Source organism: Pimephales promelas, chromosome 17 (genome assembly GCF_988280905.1).
Source record: "Pimephales promelas chromosome 17, fPimPro1.hap1.1, whole genome shotgun sequence".
In the NCBI taxonomy this organism is placed as follows: domain Eukaryota; kingdom Metazoa; phylum Chordata; class Actinopteri; order Cypriniformes; family Leuciscidae; genus Pimephales; species Pimephales promelas.
Window position 1 is genome coordinate 16,328,954 of NC_142785.1, and position 19,785 is coordinate 16,348,738.

A 19,785-nucleotide genomic window follows, 5' to 3' on the forward strand; every position below is an offset into this window, starting at 1 on the left:
GTGGCAGTGGCATGAGAAATCTGAATCATTCCCTTCTGAAACTTGCAGAGGCGGAGAGTGTGAATAGGAGCTGGCCATGAGCTAGGAGAAGGAGACAATTTTGCTAGGTATTCTGATTAATTATTTTGTCATTTTGCCTCCACGTTTCCCCGATTGCGTGCAAGCTTCTTCTCATGTCCATACGGTAATCGCTACTGTGCGACAGAGAGTCGCGTGGGTATGACGCAATCGTTAGCCTACTTTCACTAAAACTGCTTCTACGGGGCCATAACATAAGCTACAAGGTAATGGCGCTATTTATACTGTACATGTCGTGTTTCTTTAGAAATAAATAAAGGACAAATGGGGTCTTCAAATGCCTCAGATGTAAAGTTATTCGCTGTCAAAATGACGCCAAAATGAATGGGAGTCAATGGGAATGCAAACACAAGTGAAGTTCTGCTACAAGATGTCAGCTCCCGTGAGGTTTCAACTTCCAGTCGATGGATTACCCCCTTGGTCCTTACTGATAATGTTGTCGACATTGTTTGAGTTTGCTTTGAAACACAATGATTCATGGATGAATGACCTAAAAAAAAAAACAAGCTGCAACTGCAATACTTTGTGTTATTTCAGGGAACACTTTCCTACAAATTTACCGCATCATGGATAGATCAACATGGCCCAACAGACTCATTTAAAAGAGTGAAAACAATGCTTCGAAGAGAGGACAAATGAGATACTTGATATTCCACAGCTTCGGCAAACAAAGTTCATCTTGTCGCAAAACACATAATGACATCTCTAAGCAGCCATTTGTATGTGAGACGCAAGCCTAACACAGCACAGTAACATCACCAGCGGGACCCGGCCTCTTCTGTTTCCTTAGACGAGACCAGCCGGTTTCAGTTTCTGAATGAGGTGGAGTGCAGTGCATGTTAAGTCCCGTGGCACACGTCCCACGAGCCAACCTTAACGCACGTCTGACTGAGAATCAGCATTCAGTCTGTGACCTCTCCACAATTTACTCTTCTCATTTCGTATAGAATCAGGCACGAAGGTCTTTTCAACAGAGAAAACATGTTGATAAACCCACCGGATACATTGCTTTTCACACTGTACATCTCAAGTCTCAACTTCTTAAAGGGGGGGTTGACTGTTTTTTTCTTTGCATGATTGTGTTTATGGGGTGCAATATAACATATATGCATGGTTTTTCTTTTTAAAAAGTCTCATTTTTCATAAACTTCACCTTTATTGTAAGCCACGCTCTCCTCTGACCCTGAACGACCGGTTGACTTCCTGATTCAATAAAACCATTCCCTCAGAAACAGGCAAGGGGCTCAGATTGGTTAGTTTGGGCTGGTGTGTGGTGATTGGCTAAACTGTCGCTCACGTTGTCCGGAAGGTTAACGCCCATTACTTTTATGGGCAAAACGTGTCTGCGCTCCGGTCCAGATGTAAATAATGGTGTCGAACTGCAGTATCAGTTTGAGGCAGAATCAGACCGAGAAAGCCGCGATGAAGAGAGTCAAGCAGAACCTCACCACACACGGCTCTTACTAAACGTTTCTGAATGATAATTTGCTACATTTTTTTTTTTTTACTTTATACACGTTTATTTAACAAAATAGCATCTGACTGGCAACAATAGCAACTGACTGGCTACTAATGTTAAACACAAACAGCGATGGCATTAGTTTACGTTCTTGATCATATCGAAAATAACGTCATAAAGCATATATACATGAAAAATACGTTTTAAGCATTAGTACTTATACAAAATTCAGGTCCATAATGTTTGTACGCGTTTGTCGTAGACACAAAATAGCATAACTAATAGCCCAGTGGCTATAAAGCCAGCTATGGCATTTGAAAAAAAAAAAAAAACACAAGGCTACGTCTGGAATTATACATGCAAATACATTTAAAATGATGAAGTCTTAGCCTACTTACAGGTTGTGGCCCAACAACTGCTGCCTCTGGTTTTAAAGTCGGAACTGCTTCATGTTTTAGTAACAGTTTCTTGTTGAATCCGGTGTTGAATTCGTGGAGATTCTGTAAGCTGTCTTCCTTAAAATGCGCAGCACAGAAAGCTAAATTACGATCGTCATTTTCAGGATCATAATCAAACATAAATTGTATCCATTGTTGACGAAGTACAGCGTCCGTGGGAAGCCTGAGCACAGTAGACCTGACAGCTGGATGAACATAACACGCTCGACGAGCCGCAGAAATATGCGCATGCCCTTTTTTGCATTTTCCGGAGGGAAGGGTTGATGCAAATGTGTGGGTTAGTGACGTCTAAAACCCAGCTGTAGTCCCAATTGAGTCGTTTTTGTAGGCAATATACTTGCTGATTTTTAAAAGACGATATTTCTGCTCACACTAAACTTTCAGCGCTGCAACTTTGCAGATAATGTTCAGGCACCAACAGCAACATTACGCACTATTTAAAATCAAAAAAGTGAAATCGCAATCAACCCCCCCCCACCCCCTTTAATTGTAATATCGTCAAAATAAATGTAAACTAAATTACCATCCAGCAATATATTAAAAGTTGTATATATAGTACATATCACTTTACCTGCATACATTCATTATACGTATGTAAAGCAATAAACACTATAATACTACTTTTTTCACTAATTAGTTTGTTCATAATGCAGTTGTTTCACAGCTGAAAAAGAAGCAGAGGAGACAGAACAGCAATAAAATACTGAATAATAGACCCCTTTTGCGCCGACGTCACAGTTACGTCACGGCGCTAGCTGGAGGCAAAACAAAGTGAAAACTGGAGGCGACCAATACAAACCAGCACAGATTCGGCTACATAATAAGGAGCTTAAATTATTGTTACTAATATTAAAGGTCATCTTGTTGTGTTGTCTGGTGCAAGAATTGATGAAAAATGAATATGCTGTATCTGGAATTTTTATTTCTATAAAATATTCACATCATTAAAATCGCACTGTAATGTCACTCTTTACATTGTCGTCGTCTCGGCGCTGGCTCGGCAGAACTGATCATACACACAAGTCTTGTCCAGGACCATATAGGCATCTAAAGATTTATATGCCCTCAGTTTTTCTTTTCTTTCTCATTTTCTCTATAAGCTAGGAGTAGAAGTCAGGCCACTCACCCGAGGTAACGCAACATTAATCCTGTCAGATCGTCCATGCATTGAGTGAGTGTGTAGACGGCTACGGGTCGGCCAATCTGGTTCCGTCCGTTAAAGATAACTTTTGGAAATAACAATCGCGGTCCTGGACACTGAGTGACCTTACACATTAAGATAAAATCAGATTTTCTCCAGTCATTGTTAAAAAAACAAGCTAACAATACTTGCCAACTAGCGTTAGTGAAGCGGCCAGAGGGATCGTTCTGCCTCCACCCAAGCTCCGCCCACAAAAAACGTCACCTGAAAAGGGGTCTATAGTATAGTACAAAGACCTTTTTTTTTAATCGCTCATAAGATTTGGAGAGAAATAACAGTCACTGGACAAGGATGAATCTTTCTTGCATGCATGTGTTGACCGCTGTGCAAAACTAAGGGAAACATGAGCTTATTGATGCAATTTGATCAATACTGCTTTAGTCCAAGTTACGATTGGAGGGTTCCGTAAGTTTATGTGCAGAGTTACGTTTCAAGTTTAATAACCCGCAACACAAATATTTATTAGTGCGTAAGTTGAAACTTAGTGCCCCTTTACTTCACAATTAGGCTATGTTTAATGACAGCAGTTGCAACAGGCCCCTGGCCATTAGGGTTTGGCTAAAAAGGAGCATAAGGCTCTCCCCTCAATGTTGTTTCCTGCAAGTCTGTCAGTCAGACAGACGTGATTGCACAGGACAAATATTTCAGTGATATTTCATGTAGTGCCTGTGCACTTGACATGTCAGAGTTGTGGCAGTCTTGAGGTAGATGTTTGCATCTGGCATGAGGAATGTAATTATCTAAACCCACTCCTCTCTCCCTCGCAATTTCCAGCCTCCTCTTCACTGCATCAATCTAAGAAAGAATATGAATCTCCTGTAAAATGTGAAAAAGAAAACATGGGGGGAAATAACAAAGAAGCATCATTTTGCAAAGGGAGAATTAACCTTTAGGCTTAAACTAGTTCATTTATGAGTTGTAACATCAACAAGTATGACGAGTTAAGTGTAGGTATGTCCTACGCTTGCATAGCCAGACCTTCAGAATAATGGCAGAAGGTCTAGACTCCATAGCAGCTTTCATTGGCCAATAACCAAGCAATCACAATTTGCAAGCAATCACAATTTGTTTTGTTCAGCGTCATGTTTAGGGACGTGAAACTCTGAACTCGATGTCTCTACAATAACAGACATACGTGTAAAACTCTTGAATGTCTATGCTGTGAACTTACCATACTTCACATACTTTTGAAAATCCAGCTTTTAATTGATCGCAAGCGCTCTTTTGTTACAGTTAACACGATTTCCTCTTCCATGATGGTATTTGATGTCACAAACATTACACACACACATCCAGAACTCATGTTGAATACATCTAATGATGACTTTGAAAATCCTGAAGAATTTCCTATTTAGTGTGCCTTATAAATCAGATGTTTAGCCAAAGGTCCGTGGGCCGTACATTGAAGCGAGTTCAGTGGTTGCTGTGGTAATGAACAACACTACCTTGGCATGCTGATTTATGTTGGTTAACTTTTAGTTGAGGAATTTTGTTAATAAGGGGCTATTAACTTTGTACTTATTGTACTTTTCCCTATTGTCAGGGCTGGGAAGAAGGTAACACCAGCTGGCAGAATCACCTCATGTGGCCTGCTTGCTAAAAGAAAGTTGAATTGAGGAACTGAAATTTCCAGAGGCTGTTGCCATTACATCACTAAGGCCAGATCTGGTGTTGATCTAAGAAGCCTCCAAGCAGATTATCCTCCATCCTCTAGTCCCCAGGGAGGACTGTTTTGAGGAGGCCAATGAGAGGAAGAGTACATTGAGCTGTTACAAGAGAGAAGATTTAACATCTAGAATGCAAGGTGCGACCCCATTGAGACGGGGTGCAGAGGTTTCGCAGCTCAGTCTCTCTATAACTTGCTGGGTATCAAAGGGGCTAGTAGACAAAGGGGAATTAAGTTGGCCACAAAGGCAGAGGAAGTTGAAATTAACACCCAACATCAACTGTCAAATCACTAGCCTTTGGCTGGTTACTTATTACTGTATGTTTACTTAGCCTACTTTGCTGGGGGAAGTTCTTGTAAAACGAATCTGCACAGATTTAGAACAAATACTCATGAGTAGGGATGCAAATTATCATTTAATTCATTAATCATTAGTTGATCAACCATATCGCTCGATTAACGATTAACTAATAAGCGCCTATTTTCCTGAGAATGCATATTTCTCACGGTATAAATTTAACATAAAAAGCTAAATATTGCTTATATACGGAATAAAAAAGCATGTTATATTGCCCAATTGATGTTTTATTGTAACAGTTGGGATACGTCACAGAATACTGGCATTTATGTAGTTTAACTAAATAAATTAAAATAAAATACATAAAAAATATAATTGTGCACTGGCTCACCTGTTGCATGTGAAACATTAAGCCACATAAAATCAATTTTAAATACAAATCTATATGGGTAGGCTTATCCTACACCTACATAATAATCTATCTGGTAAACTACTTGTAAAAAAACAAAAAAAACAAAAAAAACAAAAAAAAAACAACAACAACATTAGCAGCTGCACTTATAATATAGGCTGAGGGGGGAACTTGTGTAGAGTGGAAATAAGGTGTGGCCCCTTTAAGAGCTGCGCGCTCCCTTCTGAATGTGCGCCTCGAACACCCCTTTTTCTGTCGATGTGAAGTGAACACACCATGTATGAAAGTGTGTCAAGCAGTTAGACTAGTTTCCCAGGAAAAATAACAAACCGGGAGCCGTCCGGGAGATAGGGCTAAAAAACGTGAGAAACCCGGGAAAACTTTTATTTTGGACGCGATTAATCGCACACAGCCCTAATATATATATATAAGAATTTCCTATTTAGTGTGCCTTATAAATCAGATGTTTAACCAACGGTCCATGGGTCATACATTGAAGCGAGTTCAGTGGTTGCTGTGGTAATGAACAACACTACTAACCCATGTCAAACTGGGTTAGAAGTTCTGAATGACCAGTAACTTCACACACTGTTTTTTTTTTTTTTTTTTTTTTGAATAATTGACTAGTTAGTTACAAAATGTCCATTAAACATTAATGAAATTATGCGTGGTGCACATCCCTCATTACTGTAAAACTGTATAAATAATGCAATTGAAAATTGCTTGCCAACATAACAGTGAAAAGGGAATCAATCATAGTCATAGCATCATCTCAGCGAGGTGCTTCAAGAGCTGTGCTTGTCACACGTGCAAAGTTTGGCATGTCAAACTGGAAAGCTCAGACATCTCAGTTATCTCCAGGGTGCCACTTTGGTGGAGTCCTTCATGTCGACCCCTCTGCTCAACAACAAATTCAAGGACTTGTATCTCCATTGTAAGTGTATGCTATCTTCGTCATTGAAAGGCACCATTACTAAAGTTGAAATTTCATCTTTATATGCCACTGAGAAGTAAGGTTAGCAACTACTACTTTCATGGGAAGAGGTAAAACAGCTAAATCAGGATCATGTGACACTGAAGACTGGAGTAATGGCTGCTTTTTTTCAGGTTTAGTCAGTGCCAAACAATTCCAAGAATACAGCTGTGTTCATTTACATTTCCAGGACATTTCAGTAATCCCTCCATTACGGTAATGTCCTGACATTTAAATAAATGCAGGTATATTCTCTTTTTTTTTCTTCTTTTTCTTTTATTGCATCTGGTTTGGGTGCCCAAACATTTTTGTATGGAGTAGTGTTTAGTGCTTCATTGCTTTAATCTTGTTGTTAACGTAGAATAAAACAAACTTCTTCACTAAACTCCACCAAACTCAGCTACTGAATGACACTACATGCAATTTTGTGTAATTGCATACATCACATAGAATGCAGATGCTTGACAACAAATAAAAACACATTATTTATTCTGGCTTCATAAAAATGCTGCCAAAAATGTTAACCGAGTATTGACAAGTAAGTGTGCCAACATGCGCAATCGCAGAAAATGTGTTTCCATTAACCAGGAAGATGCAGTTGTGTATCCTTTCATAATAGTATGACCCATACTACCATCATTTCCCTGGTTCTAAAAATACCATTGATCTCTCACATTAACAAGCCAGCAGGGTCATAATACACCGCACTCCACTGTGTCATTGTAATATATATCAGAGACTAAAATAACTATGGATGCTTAGTGGTGTTAAACAAACCCATTCACCACCAATACATTTTTTCTTTTTAAAGGAAAACAGCAATCTCCATGTTATCAAACTGAGATTTGCATATATTCACAATACAATTTGAAAGTGAAATATGGTGTTGTTATGAATTGAATAGCAGGACCCAGAGAGAATTAGCACCTGCATTCTCCATGTGAGCTGATGCGGCATTGTGATATTTAGTATTGCTGGAGTGTAACTTCCTAAAAAACAGCAACACTATTTAAAAATTGCATTACAAAATTTGAAAAATTTAATCTGTGGTTAAAAGCAACAAAAACAACAACAACAGAGACTTTTCTACCTGCTTCACCATGCCATGAAGAAGGCTCCATGCCGCTACGTGTGGGCTTTTAAAATTTGTCCGTTTAGGACATGTCATTTGTTTAATAAAGACGTTTTAATTAAGGACTGAGGAGTGTCTCGGTCATCAGAGATTTCTTTCTCTACTGTCTCCTTAACAACAGAGATTAATTATTGTGCAAGACTATCGAATATCAGATTTCAAAACTGTCTCCTTGTCGATTTACAATGGTAGACTATAAGACTATAAGACTATAATAATGGTTTATAATTGGGGATGTTTTCATTGAATAAAAACATTAGAAGACAGTTATCTACTGAAAGATAACTGGTAATCATTATTTTTTTTTTTTAGTTTTGTCCTTTCATTTTGGAGGGTGTGCATTTTGCCATTATTAATGAAAATTGCTCTGATAAAATCACAGGTATACCAGTATGCCTCAGACCATCTTATTCACCTGTGCACAAGTCCTGAGCTGAAGCACATTTCATGTAATTACAAAAACAACGTTCCCCTGTGAGTAATTTACAATATTATGTCACCAATATTATGGGCCAAATCTTCTGTAGGCTACTGCATTTTTAACTCTTAAAGGAGTAGTTCACTTTTGGAAAAAAAAAAACTTTTGATGATAATTTACTCACCCCCATGTCATCCAAGATGTCAATGTCATTCACTCGAAAAGAAATTAAGGTTTTTGATGAAAACATTTCAGCATTTTTCTCCATGTAGCTAATGCACTTCAGTGGGAACCAAACGGTTCAGGGTCCAAAAGACACTTTCAGTACAAACTGCAAACTGTTCAAAGGGCTTTAAACGATTCCAGTAAATGAATAAGGGTCTTATCAAGCAGAACGATCGCTCATTTAATAAATAAATAACAAAGTTTAAAGAGTTTTATAAGCTCAAATGCTCGGCTTGCTCTGTTCTGTAATGCACGGTTGTGACTCTCCTGTTCCAACTCGTTCATCAAAATGAACAAATCTTTTTCCGAGTCATTTGGTTCATTCAACGAACGAAACAAACGAATTGACTCAGAAAAAAAGATACGTTCTTTTTGGTGAACGAGTTTGAGGAGTCACGAACGTGCATCACAGAAGAGAGCAAAGCGAGCATTTGAGCTTATAAAACTTAAACTTTTTTTTTTTTTTAATGAGCAATCGTTTCGCTTGATAAGACCCTTATTCATCGTCTGGAATCGTTTAAAGCCCTTTGAACAGTGTGCAGTTTGTACTGAAAGTGTCTTTTGGACCTTGAACCATTTGGTTACCAGTAAAGTGTATTATATGGAGAAAAATGCTGGAATGTTTTCATCCAGGAATGTTGGAAATGGAATGTTTTCATCCATCCTTAATTTCTTTTCGACAGAAGAAAGAAAGACATGGATGACATGGGGGTGAGTAAATTATCAGCAAACGTTTTTTTTTGAAAAGTGAAAGTACTCCTTTAAGTTTGTATTTTGAAAAATAAATTATTAAATTTAAATTATATTACATAATGATTGAAATAATGATTAGGTACACTCATAATGATAGGCATTTAATGTGTGATTCAATGCTTTTTCATTGATGGTTTCACACATACATTTCACATGTTTTACAGTTTCATCTTTTTATATTTTATTTTTTGCTGTGTAATGTAATTTTTGCAGCTTGAGCATGAAAAATTCCTGCACAAAGTTACTCCAAAGAAAGTTATTCTCTATATCAGTGCACACTGTTTCTGAACTCCCTGAAACGGCTCGATTGTAGCCTTGAGGCGAGGCATGGTTGAGTTGCATCAGTAGTGTGATGAAACTCACGGTTATGCTAAGTGGCATGGCATTTGCTCAAGCAGTTGACCAATCACAACAAACTGGTCCAGCTGACCAATCAGAGCACGTTTTTCAGACAAAAAAGCTTCATATATATATATATATGTCTAGTAGACCTCAAACACACACAAAAAGACAAAAAGTTTGACAAAAACAAAAAACTTTTTGTATTGAATAATAGATCCAGATAGGTTAGGTTTAGACTTTTGGTTCCGAATCAATAGGATGAGATTTTATTGATTATATATATTAATATAATACAGTATTTCCACCGCATTAAGAATCTATACAATACACGGATTGCAGTCGATCAGAATTCCTTTAGTGCAATATGCAGTTTTAAAAATAACCCCAGAGAGAAAAATCGAGAAGTGTGTGGAGAAGCGACTTTAGACAAAGTCCTTGACATGAAAGCTGCAAGCCCCAGTGACAGAGACTGGGATAAGCAGGCTTGTCAAGGAAAGGTGGCACGGAGCCCTTACCGTGAAGGCATAACTCGGCTGTTCTTCATGGTCCACGGGCCTCAGTAGTGTCAGGTAGCGTGCCATCCCACTGGGCGTCATTGCAAAGATGCTGTTGTAGTTGTCCAGAGAGATGCGCACCATAGGATCTTTTGTCTGCAGTGGAAATAAATCACAGTAAACACCAGTGTCAGAAGGCAGAGAATTCAGAAGACAGAGCAGGCTGGGAATATGACTACACAAATTGATATGAATGGGAAAATACTCATAGACTTAGTCCATTAGAGAAACACATGTAAGGAGTACTCAAGAAAACACGTCCCAAGAGAGATAAACAACTCAACCTTCTGAAAGAAAGTGAAAGAGCCAGAAGCACAGACTTGAGAAGTTAAAGGCACTGATATCTGTTATATCAAAGTAAATTAAGAAGCATACATATCTAAAGAGTTTATACACGAGCAACAACATTTCAAGACTCAGGGAGCAGCTGAAAAAGCACTTTCATGCTAACAAAATTGGTTAAAATAGCGTTGTATTTTCGCACTGAGGAAAAGCATGATCTAACAATATTTTGTTACTATGTTTTATTAACAAAGATACTTTGAACAATTTAGTCTAAAGAGTAATTGAAATCACATTAAGAATTTTCCATCTGTATGAATGCTGATATTTCACATGGTGCTCTCACTCCCACCCAACCATTATCTAAAAGAGCAGATTGCCGTTTATACCTGCTCAAATTCCTGCCGGACCCTAGAATTCCTGCAGTATTACAATCTATGTAGACCATTAAATCAGCCATTATGCCCTTGCGGTACATACATTTTTCATGGCACACTGTGCATTATGTGATCGGAGTGCAGATACTGTTGCAGACCTCTGAAAAAGTGCATGACAAACATTTTTGCGAGTGAGGTTTCATTGAAAAATATAGTGCAAATATATGTGACCCCGTCTGTGAAAACCAGGCTAAAGTGGCAGAATATAATTATGAGATGAAGGGCATCAAATTAGTCTGATTATTGTTGTGAATGGTAAATTACACCAAGGGATTCGATTTATAACATGAAGTACTGAAATTAATGTTTTATTTACATTTTTTATAATGTTTTGCAAAGAAATAGTGCAGATAATCTCCAGATCAAAAGACTTGTGAATAAGCGATAGCATATCTAAGCAGGTACATAAGTAAAGTCATGTGATCATTAACATTAATCAACGTTAATAAATCAAAACTGTGTAATGTTACTGAATGAAATGTCGACCCAGGATGAGTTGCAGTACTGTGAATCTTTGGGAGTGTTGATGGACTCGTTGAAGAACATATTTGTCACTCATGGTAGCTGGCACACAAAGTTAGCTTCTGACACTATAGTAGGCCTGTTCAAGCGTAAGTACAGGAATTCAATGGTGGAATGCTTTGAAAATAACAATGTTGTCCATGCAGAGGTGCTGACCCCTGCTTCACCCAATTCTTGTGGTGACTGTGTAGCCTCTTATCTGTGTATGTACATACTCTCATGACAATCACTTAGCTATGAGCAAGTATAATATTTCTGACCATTTTAATACCAAAATGTACATACGTTTGTATAATTGTGTTATTGCATCAAATATTTTGCATCTAGACAATGTGTGGTTCTAACTGTGCATACAAAGTTTGAAAACAAAATGATAACATTTGTTTTTGTGTCATCCCATATTTAATCCAAATGTTACTCAGTAGCTCAGAAAGAGATTTACTGAATATATATATATATATATATATATATATATATATATATATATTGCACACTATGGGTGGATAAAACAGTAAGTAAAGGAGTTTCCTAGAAACATTGTCAAAGTATTTTTAACAGTGAAAAATAAAACCAATAATATATTTAAATATGTTCTCCTATCCCATCGGAACGTGCAGAATTCCTCTGAAATGCGTAATACTGCGTTCAGACATTGCTCAGTTTGTTTATATATATATATATATATATATATATATATATATATATATATATATATATATATATATATATATATGAAGAGTTCAGATGCAAAAGCCTCTAAATGCCATTTGAAATTTTCTTCTTTACTGATGATTTTTATCAAACTTGTATATTTAAGTTCAGTAATTTCACTTAAATAACAATTAATAGGTAATTATCATTTCCATTTAAGTGAAATCACTGAACTTAAATATACAAGTTTGATAAAAATCATCATTAAAGAAGAAAATTTCAAATGGCACCTAGAGGCTTTTGCATCTGAACTCTTCATATATAATATTAGCATTTACATTTAGTGGCACACAAATCACACACTTCAAATTTACCACTGATGTTGTTTGCAATTCCTCTTTATGCTCTAGATTTTTCAGATGAATGCAGTCATCCAAGTTGACCAAATTATTAATGAGATATATTAGATTAATTGCCAGTCAGCCCAAGAATTTAAATCAAAATCAATAAACAAGACGCAGGGCAGTAATCATGCAGAGCATTAAGCAAATTGATTAATACAAAAAGACAGCACAGCAAAAATTAGAAAGAGAGAGAACTTCTCACATCACACAGTAATTCCATTAATACCTACAGGCACATCACTGGGATTCAGCTTTAGATGGGAGACAAAACATATGCTTGACATTAGAGTGTTTTCCATCTTTAAGACTTATGTGATTAAAGGGATAGTTCACCAATAAATGAAAATTCTGTCGTTGTTTATTCACCCTCATGTCATTCCAAAACTTTATTTCCTCTATGGAACACATTATTTTACAAAATGTCCAGACTTCTACTTTCCATACACCATAAAGATCACGATATGCTGCAAGCGAAATCGAAGAACGAACTGGAGTTACATCATTTCGAAGAAAAACAGGCCAAAACGAAGTTTGATTGGAGTTCAATTTGGCAGTTCAAAACAAACTGCTATATGAAACTTTCCAGTGGTGATTATGTAAAACGTAGGTGTGGCTTTAAGGCTCCGCCATCTTTGATGTGGAAATCTTCTCCAGTTTCTTCTCAGATGCGAGTAAAAACATGAACACACTGCACAGCTGCTTTACAGTAGAAACTGTAAGTTGTAATTCTAATGAAAAGTGACACTGACACTGTTCATGTTTTCATGTTTAATACTGTAAAGCTGCTTGCTTTTCAGCAATTCATCGTATAACTTGCCATATAAATAAAGATGACTTGACTTATGAGAGTATAAGTAGGGAAAAGAGCAACATGAACATTCATCAAAACATCTTTTGCTGATTTATTATGACATGAGAGCGAGTAAATTATTGTTTTATTGTTGTGTGAACTGTCCCTTTAAGTCAGTTCTTTGTCAGAATTCGGTATGTCCTAAACACTTTGCCTTTCTATAAAGCGGAGATAATTGCAAAGAGAGAACATTAAGCGCCACCCCAATAACTCTCTAAGTGCGAGCCTCCGAGACCGTATCTGTGATGCTGTTTTCAATTTTAATTTGCTTTTCTAAAGCTTTGGAGCTTTGGTTAACATCAGAGGAACATTTCTATACACACACATCCCTCAGGACATGTGAAAATGATTGCCGTCTGAGCACATGCACAGAAAAAGAGCGAGTCCTCACCTCCTCGATGTCGTTATCCAGGGCGATAATGGCGAGGGGGGTGGAGAGATTGGCACTGCTCGAGATAGTTGTGCCCAGCGGAGCAGATTCTGAGATGAATCCATGATAAGTGGCCACCTGGAAGTACGGCGCCTGATTGTTCTCATCAAGCACCTCAATGTGGAGATTGGCAAACGCTGGGAGAGGGTGTCCATTATCCTGCTGCGCCTAGAGAAAAGAATGCCATGAGTTGAGAGATCCTGACCTTAGGATGGAATACTGTGGTGTGAAACCACTGCTTTGTTGGATTACTGCATGTAGCATATATAAGTATTGCCATGTGAAAAGCCTCTATCGGCATTCGAGGGCTTAACACTATCTACAGACTCGCCCCGCTAAATTAAATAAAGACCATGGCTGATTAATTCAGGTCATTCTCAAACTTAATTCTCTCCGAGTCTGACATGCACCCAAGTGCTCTGGGCATCTGAAAATGTAGAGTAGTATCCATTGCTCAAATTTCTACTTCACCAGCAGCACCTATATAAAACTAACATCAAATTTGAATGTCTGACTGGATCACTAGGTCATGCAGTGATTTTGAACTTTCAAAAATGCATGGTTTATGATCTCCATGTAGATATGAAGAGTTCAGATGCAAAAGCCTCTAAGTGCCATTTGAAATTTTCTTCTAGAATGATCATTTTTATCAAGCCTGTATATTTAAGTTCAGTAATTTCACTTAAATTGCAAATTGTCATTTAAGTGAAAGTACTGAATTTAAATATACAAGCTTGATAAAAATGATCATTAGGAGAAAATTTCAAAGGGCACTTAGAGGCTTTTGCATCTGAACTCTTCATATGAGGAAATGTTTTGTACTGTTAAAATTACACACTTTGGACCCTATTTTAACAATCTAAGCGCATGATCTAAAGTGCCGCGCGCAAATCCACTTTTGCTAGTTTAACGAAGGGAAAAATGGTTGGTGAGCCCGGCGCATGGTCTAAAAGGATTGTCCCTATTCTCTTAAAGGAGAACTCTGGCACAAAATTTACATAAAACATCGGTCCCTAGTCAATTGTTCTCTGAGATTTGTTTTCATGATAATCGAATGTAAAGAGTTTTATCTTTAAAAACTGTTTATAATGCTAGTACTGGGGGGATTTACTAAGTAAAAAGAAATCGCTAGTTTAAACCACTAACAAGGCTCAAAATAGCCCCACAATAACACAGTAGTAACATAATGAGGGTCCCTACATGCACAACGAAGCATTGAGAACTGTGTAAGTGTACAGACCGTTTAATAAGAAGATACTTTATAAAGACAGTTCACTTCGTGTATACAGACAGGAGCCATCTTAGAAAATAGTCTCGATAAGTCGATCCCCGAACGCCTTTCAATCAAACCTTACTTCATACAGTTCAGCTCACTCAGCACGACGTTTGTGGTTTGACTTGTCGTGACTGTTTTCCAAGATGGCTGTAAAGAATTATAGAAAAGTCGTTGAGTTGTAGGTGTAGACTGCCTAATTTAAGCATAACTACATGCAATATGTGAGTGTGGGTTAGGGACAAGGGTTAGGGTTTATCATCACTCCCACATTAATATAGAACAATAACATACTGAGTTGCACTTTTAACTTTTTTTTAAGTTCAGAATGGCTTATTGGGTTGTGAGGACATACAGAATAAAAATTTAAAATATATAAAAAAAATGTAAATATGAATGACAATCACAACTCAGAATATCAGAATATGAAGTTTATTGCATCAGCTAGATTATGCTCGAATCGAAACCTCACAGGCATTTTTAGTTTGGTATATTTTGGTTGGTGTGATGTATACTGGCTTATAGCAAGACATTATTGAAAAGATAATTAAAGCAACGGAAAGAGATAATATTTTTCTGTCAATAAAGCTAGTCCTACTCCAGTGAATCAGTTTATGGTTCACTCACAGACTGTTGACTGACATTATGATTCATACTGGACAAAAATGTTACTGAAGCATTGAGTTTGATCTAATGCAATAACATTCATCCATATTCATGTGTGGCTTAAGAGTTTGAATATTTTTGGGAGCCGCTGTATATCTGATATATTACAGAAACCAACGGACAGATATGTGTAAACCGAAGGATTCTGGGAATCTTGTAGCGTACAGACTATGTGATAGGATTTTGAGGGGGCTCAGCCTTGTTGCTTTTGCTTTAAAACTGAGATCTTGACTGGCAGGTTGACATGCTGTTGTCACAATAGGACTGATTTTATCTGTGTGGTGCTAGAACTTAAATTCCCTAAGGAAAAAACTAAGGGTTACACTTTTGTTGATCTTACACTGATTTGCAGGGGGAAAACTACTGTACCTGGCAGTCTGTGATAATTTGTGAAGTATGACAACTACAATTCATGAATATATCCAACCCAGCTAACATTTCAGTTTGGTTGTGTGGGAACATTAAAAAAGCATATAATATAGAATACTCATTCCATTCATCAACTGTGAAGTGGAGCAAGACCATCAGTTATTGTTACAGACTCGTTTCAATATGAATTAATTAGTTCCGGTCTAAACAAAATATGTGTTGTAAACATATAGCTACTGTTCATGGTTCTCTTTTCTATACACTGAAAGCAGCCAGTGCCCAGGTCAAGCTCCAAAAGGGGCATTAAATGGACCAAAAAGACATGCAAGAGTCAAGAAAACACTTCGTATGACTAGTGCACTACTGTATATTCGACGACATCTGAAATTGTACTGTAGCTCAATGTGATGAACAGACCAATAGGTACTGTAAAATCTAAAAATCTTGGCACATGAAGTTTGAACTCCTTTGGTTTTCCACAGCAGAAAGCATATGGGTTTGACATAACAGGAGAGTGAGTAAATATTGTCAGGATTATTAATGTAGTCAATTAGTCTTGAATCTATTCACTTTCATGAAGCATAGCGGTATTGCTGTATGCAGTCTTGTTCTTGCTTTTGGATCCTGAAAAGAGTGACAAGGTTCAACACTGTTTCATCAACATAAATCCATGTCCAGGCCATTCTTCCCACTTCGCCTGACGTTCAATTCCTACACTCATGAACATGCTTGGCTCAACTCCACGACATTATTTTTCTCTTGGCTCTGGGAGTCATCCCTCGTATGCAGTACACTTTTATACCCCTGTTATGTATGTCTTAAAATACTGAATATATATATATATATATATATATATATATATATATATATATATATTAATATCACTGAATATATTAATATATTATTAATATATAACTGAATATATATATATATATATATATATATATATATATATTTTAAATATTCATTTACAATTTTTAGCTACTGACACTATTTGTTCATGACTTCAAAAATGTTATTTTCACTGATTTCTCAGGCTTGCATATTGATTGGTTGATTGATTGGTTGATTGATTGATTGATTGATACATTTCATTATGTTTGACATTAATTTCGACTGATTTTCAAGGGAGTCGTTCATTTGCTTGCTTGCTCACTCACTCACTCACTCACTCACTCACTCACTCACTCACTCACTCTCTACTGACTCACTAACTCATTCACAGACTCACTGACTGACTAACCAATCACTGACTCACTCACTCACTCAATCACTCAATGACTGACTCACTGATCACTCACTCACTCACTCTTTCACTCACTCAATGACTGTCTGATCACTCACTGACTCACTCACTTAGACTCACTCACTCAATGACTGACTGATCACTGACTGACTGACTCACTCACTCAGACTCACTCACTCACTCACTCACTCAATGACTGACTTATCACTCACTGACTGACTCACTCACTCACTCACTAACTCACTCACTGAATGACTGACTGATCATACACTGACTCACTCACTCACTCATCACTCATTGACTCACTCACTCAATGATCACTCACCGACTGACTCACTGATCACTCACTCAATCACTCACTCACTCGCTCTCACTCGCTCAGATCACTCAAACACTCAGAATCACTCACTCACCCATCCAAAAGAGATATTTTAAATTTCTTGATGTTTGACATTTAATGTTTGAGGCATTTGTGTGTATATGTATGAATGTATTAGGGCTGTGAATCTTTGGGTAGACAGCGAATCGTTTCGATTCACGATTCATAGGTTTTCGATTCGATTCATGAACGATTTGTGCAAATTCAGAACGATTCGATTCGATGCGATTCACATCCAAATTCGATGCGATTCGATTAATTCGATTCGATTCTTAATTTTTTATATGCATTATAGTATTATTTCAATGCTTCACCCATCTTTGTCTGGGTTTGAATTAGCCTACACAGCGGCCTTCGGGGATCAGATAGTGGGGATTTTGTCCATTGTTAATGTTAGTTCATGTTTATTTTTAATTTTAATGAATATATTATTATATAAAAAAAAAAATCAATGGCCTACAAATTAGCATTTGCAAGTAGTAAATATTTTGAAAAAGGCTTTTAAAGTATTGCATTAAATGACTACATGCACAAATTAATGGAGACGTTTTCATTAGTTTCATTTTGCGTCCTCTCAGTGCACTCGTTATCATATTTTCACTGGATTTTGCTCGCGCTCTGTCCCATAGCTCTCATTCTTTCATAACGTTAACTACAGATTTTTGAGCAGACCATGTTTGAGCTCTCCAGCTGAGCTCTCTGTCAAGAAAGCAATAGTTTTGAGGCAAATCGCTCAAGCCATTGATAAAGCTGCCATGCCATTGCGTCGGCACTATGAAATAAAACGCTTTCATTCATTTATTACATGGACTCTCCGTACACGCAAGGTGGTCTCTCGCTCGCTTTCCCTCTCTGCCGAGTGCGTGCAGCCGTGTGTGAACGCGCGATACGCGGTTTGGAGCACAACCTCTGTCTCGTATGCACGCTCGCTCTAGATTCCGGGAGATTTTAACTAATTTGCGGTAATACAAGCTGATCACGACTCGAGTAGCTCAACAGGTAGAAAGATAAACTCATCTTTCAGGCATTTGACCGACCGGGCTTCAGCGTGAGAAATCAGGGGTGTGTGAGCGCCTGAAACCAATCAAATGCGGATGTCGAATGACGGCCAATGCGTGAGGCAGCTTGTACCAGGAACACTTTAAGGTTGTGTTTATATATTTTAAACCACTAAATCGCTATAAAATCGTGATTAATTCGATTCTTAGCCTTTTAAATCGATTATTCACGTAAATAAACGATTCACGATTCAAAACACATGTTTCAGGATCGATGCATATGCATCGCCAGGATTTATAATCGATGCATCGAGAAAACGAGTGAATCGTTACACCCCTAGAATGTATGCATTTATTTATCCAAAAAGATCAAAACATTCCCTGATGTTTGACATTTAATGTCAGTTGCTTGCTTGCTCGACTACTTATTTACTTGCTTGATTACATTAGTGAACATTTTGCTGCCAAAGTTGTCATTATTACCTTGATTACCAAGTCGAAATGCTGGTACTGTTCCCTTTTTATGGGTTTCAGGAGCTGGAGCTCAGCTGTGGTCTGATTCAAGGAGAAATACTCTGCATATGGCACCGGTTTCCCTACAAAAACAGAAGAATGGGCATGAAATAAAGGGATGCATAAGATTAACGACTTGTTTGCCATTGAACATAATAACTCACCATGATTTAGAAACAGTGTTTTCATTTTCATAGCCATACTTCATACAGAAAGGCAGAATAAAATCATTAATGCACTTCCTCTTTAAATAGCCACACTCAATAGAGAGTGCTTTGTTGATAGTTAAAAGCATGAGGTTGCTGTCAGATTGAGTCGGCACAGCTGTGGCCTACAATATGTTTTGAGTCTGACATATCCCTGACTGAAGGTCTAACCATTAAGGCAGAGCACTTTAGTTCCTCGACTCAGGTCGCGAACAGCGTGGTTTCCCGAGCCCGCTGCTCCGCTTCCAGGTTTCATCTCAAAGCACAGTTGGTGGGTGCACCTTGCCTGCAGCATAAATGCATTTGACTCCCGCTGAATTTCTGACCTGCCACTCTGTTGTGCCTTTCCTTGGAAAACCACTGTTTCCTCCGCGGTGAGGCCTTATATGCCGGTAGCGGCTCGATAGAGAGTTCAGAGAGCTCGACAGAGACCTACCGATGAGAATGGAGTACAAGATTCCCGGGCGGTCTGATGGAGGCTGGATGTTTCTATCTTGATCCACAGCTTGTATAGGAGGCGTCACATTGACAGGGTTAACTCGGCTCTGGAAAAGAGACGCAGAGAAGATTATTGCATTATTTCTCTATTG

The 19,785-nt window shown here is 37.8% G+C and overlaps 1 protein-coding gene across 3 annotated transcripts in view; it reads right to left on the reverse strand.

The window, feature by feature from the left end:
* The window catches only part of pcdh15b (protocadherin-related 15b), a 310,069-nt gene that overhangs the window by 213,188 nt on the left and 77,096 nt on the right, over positions 1–19,785 (reverse strand). For all 3 annotated transcript variants that reach the window (XM_089121979.1, XM_089121980.1, XM_089121981.1), the window contains 4 exons: positions 19,632–19,740; positions 18,960–19,072; positions 13,507–13,713; positions 9,931–10,065 (listed from right to left, as the gene is read on the reverse strand). In XM_089121979.1, the coding sequence (XP_088978105.1) occupies positions 9,931–10,065; positions 13,507–13,713; positions 18,960–19,072; positions 19,632–19,740 (564 nt within the window). The remainder of the gene's footprint in view (positions 1–9,930; positions 10,066–13,506; positions 13,714–18,959; positions 19,073–19,631; positions 19,741–19,785) is intronic.